At 47.2% G+C, this 8,865-nt stretch overlaps 1 protein-coding gene across 1 annotated transcript; it reads left to right on the top strand.

Moving 5' to 3' along the window:
• Window positions 1–6,007: 6,007 nt before the first annotated feature.
• On the top strand, window positions 6,008–8,238 carry LOC130283366 (zinc finger CCHC domain-containing protein 3-like). Its single transcript, XM_056532760.1, has 2 exons — window positions 6,008–7,019; window positions 7,822–8,238. Exons 1-2 carry the CDS (start codon window positions 6,032–6,034, stop codon window positions 7,854–7,856), a joined length of 1,023 nt encoding a protein of 340 aa, XP_056388735.1. The 5' UTR covers window positions 6,008–6,031; the 3' UTR covers window positions 7,857–8,238.
• Window positions 8,239–8,865: the final 627 nt, after the last annotated feature.

Genomic DNA, 8,865 nt, shown 5'->3' with positions numbered 1-8,865 from the left:
CACACTACCAGGCAGACAAAAAAGCATTTTTAATATAGTAAAAACAAAATTTTTAAGGCAGGGAGGGGGTTAGGGATAGATGGGCAACAGGCAGGGACAGAAGGATGGGGGGAGTTACTCTTTAATGAGACTGTCTAAGGCAGTGTTTTCTAACCAGGGTGCCTCCAACTGTTGCAAAACTACAACTCCCAGCATGCCCGGACAGCCTTTGGCTGTCCGGGCATGCTGGGCGTTGTAGTTTTGCTATGTATTCTTGGGGCTCATCTGACCAAGGTTGTTGCGGTTTACATATACAGCGTATACAATGTATCCTGGGATATTATTACCGCACTCCGGAGATTGATGGAATCGGTTCTTCCTGTGCATTAATAGTAATATGGATGACTCAACCACAACCGCGTCGAGGCATTAGCATCCGTCAAATGAGAGAAACGGTTCGTCGTCTACTAATTAAATTCTGTTTACTTCGCTAATGTCAACTTTTTTTATTTTTGGAATCTCACGCATGCACCTTTCAGCTCGACCTTCCGAGATCTTAAAGGTTTTTTTTTTTTTTTTATCAACTGGTGCCAGAAAGTTAAACAGATTTGTTAATGACTTCTATTAAAAAATCTTAATCCTTCCAGTACTTATTAGCTGCTGAATACTACAGAGGAAAGGGTTTTCTTTTTGGAACACAGAGCTCTCTGCTGACATCACGAGCACAGTGCTCTCTGCTGACATCTCTGTCCATTTTAAGAACTGTCCAGAGTAGGAGAAAATCCCCATAAAACATATGCTGCTCTGGACAGTTCCTAAAATGGACAGAGATGTCAGCAGAGAGCACTGTGCTCGTGATGTCAGCAGGGAGCTCTGTGTTCCAAAAAGAAAATCATTTCCTCTGTAGTATTCAGCAGCTAATAAGTACTGGAAGGATTACGATTTTTTTAATAGAAGTAATTTACAAATCTGTTTAACTTTCTGGCACCAGTTGATTAAAAAAAAAAAAAAGTTTTCCACCGGAGTACCCCTTTAAAAAGTTTCAGATCTTGCAACCAATTTCAGAGGAGCTGAAGCGAATACCGACGAGGTGTATTAATTGTGATGTGTCGGTTCACCGGTTGTAGGTATCCCCGGCTTCTCCGGGCTCAACCACCACCAAAACCGCTCCGCTCTTATAAAAGAGGTCAGTAGCAGCACGGTGACTGTGAATGGTGACTTGTTCTCCGTGGCGTACAGTCTGCTCGCCCAGCTGGGGACCGACATAAACCAATGAAGGATCCTGATTAATTTGCATTCGGAAGAATAAGGCCCAGATGTAAAAGCAATTGTAGCTGCTTGAACCCAGTTAGTGATCATGATGATCTTTTAAAGGGGTACTCCGCTCCTAGACATCTTATACCCTATCCAAAGGATAAGATGTCTGATCAAGGGGGGGGACCCCCGCGATCTTGGTTGCGGCACCCCAGACATCTGATGCACGGAGCGAACTTTGCTCTGTGCAGGATGACTGGCGATGCAGGGCGGAGGCTTGTTAGGTCATGGCCACTCCCCCTCAATGCAAGTCTATGGCAGGGGGCGTGACGGCCATCACGCCCCCTCCCATAGACTTGCATTGAGGGGGTCTGGGGTTTTGTAGTCCAAAACATCTGCAGTGCCGAAGGTTGCCTATGCCTGTCCTAAACCCATAGAGATAGCCGGAGCAGCAGCATACAGAAAGAGCTGGAGGGGAGATGTAAATCTACTATATATCCTGAGCAGGGGTGGACACAGACAGCAGAGGGCCCCTGTGCAAATAATGTGCCTCCCCCCCCCCCAAAAAAAAAAAGTACTATGCCTTAAAAATGCACTGCAACCCACATTAATCTGCAGCATTAGGTAGGCAGCAGTTCCCCACATTAGGTAGCATAGTTTCCCCACATTAGGTAGCATAGATTCCCCACATTAGGTAGCATTTTCCCCACATTAGATAGCAGTTTCCCCACATTAGGTAGCATAGATTCCCCACATTAGGTAGCATAGTTTCACCACATTAGGTCGCAGTTTACCCACATTAGGTAGCATAGATTCCCACCATTAGGTAGCATAGATTCCCCACATTAAGTATAATAGATTCCCCACATTAGGTAGCATAGATTCCCCACATTAGGTAGCATATATTCCCCACATTAGGTAGCATATATTCCCCACATTAGGTAGCATAGATTCCCCACATTAGGTAGCATAGTTACCCCACATTAGGTAGCATAGATTTCCACCATTAGATAGCATAGATTCTCCACATTGGGTAGCAGTTGCCCAACATTAAGTAGCATAGATTCCCCACATTAGGTAGCATAGTTTCACCACATTAGGTCGCAGTTTACCCACATTAGGTAGCATAGATTCCCACCATTAGGTAGCATAGATTCCCCACATTAAGTATAATAGATTCCCCACATTAGGTAGCATAGATTCCCCACATTAGGTAGCATAGATTCCCCACATTAGGTAGCATAGTTTCCCCACATTAGGTAGCATAGATTTCCACCATTAGATAGCATAGATTCCCCACATTAGGTAGCATAGATTCTCCACATTGGGTAGCAGTTGCCCAACATTAGGTAGCATAGATTCCCCACATTAGATAGCAAAGCCCCCCCAAACTCACAGACAGACACACACAGACAGACAGACACACACACACACATAGACACACTTACATGTCACTGACGTCCTCCTACACGGGTCTGCGTGGGAATATCACTTGCGCGACATCCCTCGTCAGACCCAGGTTGGTCAGCTGCAGACCCACTGTCTAAAGTGCCCGCTGCGCTACTATGCGCCGCGGCCGCTCTAGAACAGTGAGCAGCCGCGGCCCAGGGAAGAGAGGTGTGCAGCTGAACCGGCTGTACAGGTGATATTTCTGCCCCTGATCCATAGAGATAGTGGCAGCAGTATACAGATAGAGGAGGGGAGGTGTATAACTACTATATTTCCTGGACCCATAAAGATTGCAGCAGCGGTATACAGATAGAGCTGGAGGGGAGGTGTATACTATATATGCTGAACCCATTGAGATAGCAACAGTATACAGATAGAGCTGGAGGGGAGGTGTATATCTACTATATATCCCGATCCCATAGAAATAGCAGCAGCAGTTTACAGATAGAGCTGGAGGGGAGGTGTATAACTACTATATATCCTGATCCCATACAGATAGCAGCAGCAGTATAAAAATAGAGCTAGAAGGGGAGGTAAATAACTACTATTTATCCTTATCCTATAGAGATCAGAAACTTCAAATGACCTCGGAGCTGAGCCATCTAGATCAGCTGACCCAGAGTAATAGATCAGTTGTGAGACCTTTGTCCCAGCAGCTCCCAGCATGCCCAGACAGCCGAAGTTGTAGTTTTGCAGAAGCTAGAGGTCCACAGTTTGGAGGGACCAGTTTGTGGGGCCTCAATGTAACCTCAACCTCTGCACTGAATACAATTTCCCCCCTGCCTCTGATACATCAGCCTGTGTCCCGTCAAACACTCATTGACTTTCATGCAGCTTCCTCACACGTAGCGGGTGATTGTCATTCAGCGTATAACCTCTCCCCACTATGGTGTCATCATCAGTCAGGTAAGTTTGAAGGATATGGCGTCCGTCCCCGCGAGGCCTTCACCAGAACACGTAATTCGTTTATTGCAACATATTGATCTGCCGGTACGTCGGCCCCCAGATGATGGAGCCGCTTTGTTTTCCGCTTATCATTGTAATCTTTACAATAATAAGAGAAAAAAAAAAACATGTTTGTCATTTTTCCTATTCATCATCATTACGGTTAGACAGCGCGTTATGATCTGATTATGTAGAGAGATAATGGCGCTCATTATTAGCGACGCGCCATGGATCAACATTAAACATCAATTAAAGGGCCCACGTTTTCTGCCGGATCTTGGAAATGTCAAGAGCAGAAGTGGCTTCCGAATACTGAAAGACTGTGACAAGTCTGGAATTCCAAGTGAGTGATTGACTCTGGAAAGAGCAATGGAGTATCCTCGGGGCTTCTGGGACCGGTATGAGTCAATGGTGGATGTCTGACGATGCATTTCTCCAGGTGATACAATGTATTCAGTAAGTCTTCAGATGCTTTCACTTTTTTTTTTTTTTTACATTTTGTTATGTTGCAGGTTAAAACAAATCGAAAAATACCTTTAGTCCTGCAGAAATGTTTTTGCATCTTGGGCCTCCACACAATACAGTATCACAGCTCTATAGGCAGTTCTTTCCACCTCATGGCTTGGTTTATACTGCTCCTATGTACAAGAATATAACTACTATAATATTGCCTCCTATATACAAAAATATAACTACTATAATACTGCTCCTATATACAAGACTATAACTACTCTAATACTGCTCCTATATACAAGAATATAACTACTATAATACTGCTCCTATATACAAGAATATATCTACTGTAATACTGCCTCCTATATACAAAAATATAACTACTATAATACTGCTCCTATATACAAGAATATAACGACTATAATACTGCTCCTATATACAAGAATATAACTACTATAATACTGCTCCTATATACAAGAATATAACTCCTATAATACTGCTCCTATATACAAGAATATAACTCCTATAATACTGCTCCTATATACAAGAATATAACTACTATAATACTGCTCCTATATACAAGAATATATCTACTATAATACTGCCTCCTAGCTGAGAGGTTGTGTCTGTGTAGCTCTCCTGATGTCTGGAGAAAGCCCAGGGAGGGGCCACCCTGGGTGGGGAAGCTCCCCAAGCAAGGCCCAGGCTTCTCGGCCTATTCTGGGAATTAATCCCCAGACACCTCAAACCATGGATGAAAATCCTAAAGTTTCTCTGGATGTAAGAAATGTTCAGAATGTTGTCAGTTCTGGTGCAGTAAGAAGCACAGATGAGAAGAAAGCTGTGGAACTAAAGAAGGAATCATCAAGTAAGGTAATGGCTGCAGGTACAATCCACCCCTCCTGCAGTCAGACAGAGGAGAACATCCCTGGAGAAGCAGACCATGCAGGAGAATCTGCAGCAGCCTGTCCTGATACGTTCTGACCGCACACGATACGGGAGCGGGAGCAGCGCAAAAGTTACAAGCACGCCAGATGAGACCAGAGGGAGTACAGCAGGAAGGCTTCAGGGGGCCACAAGTGCGGTCACTGAGAAGAACCAGGGGCCCAGTCCCCAGTCTGGAGATTGTGGCCCTGCAGCAGTGATCACAGCCGCACCGAGACAGATCCCACCTCAGAAGCAGAGTCCTGTGAGTACCCCACCAGCGCGGCCCCCCAATACTCAGCGGGCGCCTGAACTGTGTTTGGCCGAGCAGATCCCAGCTCTGGTAAAGAGACTTGAGACTTTAAAAAAGACAAAGTTACAGCTGCAGAAACAAATTGAATGTATATACAAGCTAAAGGCAGCAAACCCCAATAACCAGGCTGTACATGACAAGAAGCTGAGCTCCCTCGCTGTGCAGCTCGCTGACACTGTGCAGGACATGGAGGACGTATTGGACCAGATGGGACCAGTCGCTGAGACCTTCAGAAACCAGCAGCGATTTGAGGGATATAAGGAAAGACCAGCAACAAAGTCATCTCCATCTACTGCTGAACCCAAGTCTACAGCCTCACCAGGGGACACCCAGCAGTCCTGTACAAGACAAGAGGACATCCAGCAGTCCTGTGCAAGACCACTCCTCAGACCAGCCAGCTTCCCTTTTGAAAAAGGGGATTTGTACAGACAAGCAGAAGCAAGCGTCCAGCAACATCAGAGACCTGCAGGGACTCCTCCAGAGGTACCACAAGTCCCAGCAGTCAGCACGGTGAAGCAGGACTATGGAAACATACCTGAAGGTAACTCTGTAACAGTAGTGCAGTCACCACAAGCCCCTGGGGGCAGTAGAGAGCAGCAGGACTGTGGACTCTTACCTGAAGGCAGCAGTGCAGCAGAGAGTTCACAGGACATGGCTCTGCAGGGCTTGCTGGGCTCTGTAGTGCAGGATCATACTGCCAGTGACTGCACTGATATGACTGTATGTGATTTATCTGATAATGTGTCTGCAGAGGGGAGCGCTTCACAGTCTGTGTGGGATCTGGGGTCATCTCTGGGGTCAGGTCCACCATTAGTTCAGCCTTCAGAGGCTTGTGACCCCCAGAGTATAGAGGTTGATGGTGGGGAGGGGGCTGTACAGTCTGATGCACAACACTTCCCCCCTTTAGTCACACAAGTGTCAGACCCCCCTAGTACGGCTGGTCAGCAGCCACCACAGCGCCCCCAAGTACAGCAGGAGGGTAGAAGTAGTGGCGCCTCCTCTGGTAATGCCTGGAGTCGTGGGTCACCATTCATGTCTAATGTAAACTACACGGGTCAGGCTTTCAAGAGGAGGAACGTGGTCAGGTTCAGACATAGAGGGGCCAAGGAGGAGCTGCCTGACAGGAGGTTTGTGGTCCGTGAACTTCTGTGCCACCAAATGGGCTTCCTGCCATCTAACATCCTGGCAGTGATAAACCTTCCTGACAGGCAGGGCTATGACGTCAGCTTCAAACTCATGTCTGACCTGGACCGCTTCTGGGCCCATGTCACCCGGGTGAGAGATGCTGATGGCTGGAATAAGTTCAGCTTTGTCCCCATCTCCAGACCGGACACAGCGAATGTCACCATTATATTCTGGAACGAGTCTGTCCCCCCCCAGGATATTGTTGTATGGTTAAAAAGGCACTGTGACCTAATGTCAGACCTGACTAAGACCAGGGATGAGGACGGCATATGGACGGGAGGGTGGAAGGTCCTGGTGAAGTTACGGCAGATTAATAACATTACCCAACATCTGCCCAATTCATTTTTCATTGGTCGGGAGAAAGGGGTTTGTTTCTATGCAGGTCAGCCCAGAAAATGCTTCAAGTGTGGGAAGACCGGTCATATCGCGAGTGTGTGCACCCTGGTGAAGTGTAATTTATGTGGGGAGATCGGCCATGTCAGCGCCACCTGCCAGAACATCCGCTGCAACCTCTGTGGTAAGACCGGTCACTCCCACAGGGACTGTCCTGACGCCTGGCATAATATCTGTAAGGACTTCCCTGATGAGGACCTGCTGGAGGGGGCAGAGGACCTGGAGAGGGAGACATTGGTGTCCGGGTCAGCAGTGACACAGCCCAAGCCTCAGCATAACACTAGGGGTGACAATATGGGTGACACTGTAGGTGACACTAGGGGTGACAATATGGGTGACAATATTGGTGACACAGTGCCCGACCAGTCCCAGCCAGGAGCCACTGAGGGGAACAGGGAGGTCACTGAGCAGGTTGTGGCCATGTCTTCTTCTGCCCCAGCATCAATAAATCCGCAGAAGAGACGGAAAAAAGACAAAACCAGCCGTAAGCCTGAGGAGGGATGGACCACTGTCCAAAAGCCCTCCAAAAAGAAAGTAGACCCCGGGTCAGGTGTAATGACCATCACAAATAGGTACAGTGTGTTGTCAGAGTCAGACGCTGAGGAAGAGATGGAGAGGGAGTTGAAGCGAGTGGTAGATGAATTTAATGAGGACCAAGAGGGTGATCCCCCCACAAAAAGGAGACCCCCACGGGATAAACGTCTGTCCGAATCGGACATGGAAACAGGTGGTCAGCAGGAGGGCTCGGACTCAGATCTGTGATGATGGGGGTGACATCTCTGCTTCTTCTGCTTTCCTTTGTTATGATGGCCGACTTTACCCTTAAAGTGTTCTCCAGTAATGTGAACAGTGTCAGAGTGAGGAGGACCAGACACGTCGTATATGACCATCTAAAGTCTATTGATGCTGACATCTTCTTCTTACAGGAGACACGTTTAAATACTCAAGGACTGTTACGTGAAGCAGAGCGTGAATGGCGGTCTGGTCCATCCTTTTGGTCACTGGCTGTGGAACCAAGTGCCGGGGTCTCTATCCTCTTTACCACCAATGATGTAACTATACATAGGCTGACAGAGGTATTGATGGGAAGGTGCCTAATGCTAGAAGTTACTATTCGGGGTAGAAGGCTCCGACTCATTAATATCTATGGTTCACAGACAGTGACTGAAAGGGTTAACCTTTATAATGAAGTGAAGCCATATCTCTTCACGTCTGTCCCTGTCATCTTGGCTGGAGATTTTAATGCCTCCAGAACAACTAGTGATAGATCCTCTAATAGACCTCTAACCCGAGACTTCAAGGTCTTAAACAGCATCATTCTACAGGCCGGGTTGTCAGATGTGTTTGTGCAGGGTGGTCGGAAGGCAAAGTTTACCTATTTTTGTGGTGGAAGAAGCAGTAGGATAGATTTGGCTCTGGTTAGTCCTACAGAGACGATTGGTGAGAAAGATGAGAAGATCGTCCCTTATTCTGACCATCTGGCCTTATATTTCTGTTTGGGTGTCACACAGGGTCCTGAGACAGGTAGAGGGTTGTGGAGACTGAATTCCAGTCTATTAGAGGATCCTTCTGTGCAGAGACAGGTTCACTCTCTTATACAGGGTCAACTAGAAAGGGTGGACTTCTATGATGATATGGCCGCCTGGTGGGAGGATGTCAAGGATGAGATCAGAACCCTCTTAAAGAGACTGTCAGTTATAAAGGGGAAGAGTAAGTATGGCCAGTATCTCAAGCTGCGCAAAGAATTGGAGTCACTGTATTCGGCGGGTGGGGACCAACAAAGGATAGACCGGCTGAAATCTGAGATAAGGCAGTATCAGTACAGCAGGTATACCTCCCTGGTTCTTGAAAGGGATTATGGGTCCTTAGGGTCTCCTGATCCCTTTGAGAATTGCCGGGAGCGGGTGGCAAATAAATCTGTCACCGGTCTCACTGACTCCCAGGGTGTTTTGCAGGAATCTCGGGAGGGT

This window comes from Hyla sarda, chromosome 7 (genome assembly GCF_029499605.1).
Source record: "Hyla sarda isolate aHylSar1 chromosome 7, aHylSar1.hap1, whole genome shotgun sequence".
In the NCBI taxonomy this organism is placed as follows: domain Eukaryota; kingdom Metazoa; phylum Chordata; class Amphibia; order Anura; family Hylidae; genus Hyla; species Hyla sarda.
The sequence above is the reverse complement of the archived record's forward strand: the minus strand, read 5'-3'. Positions and strand labels throughout refer to the sequence as shown.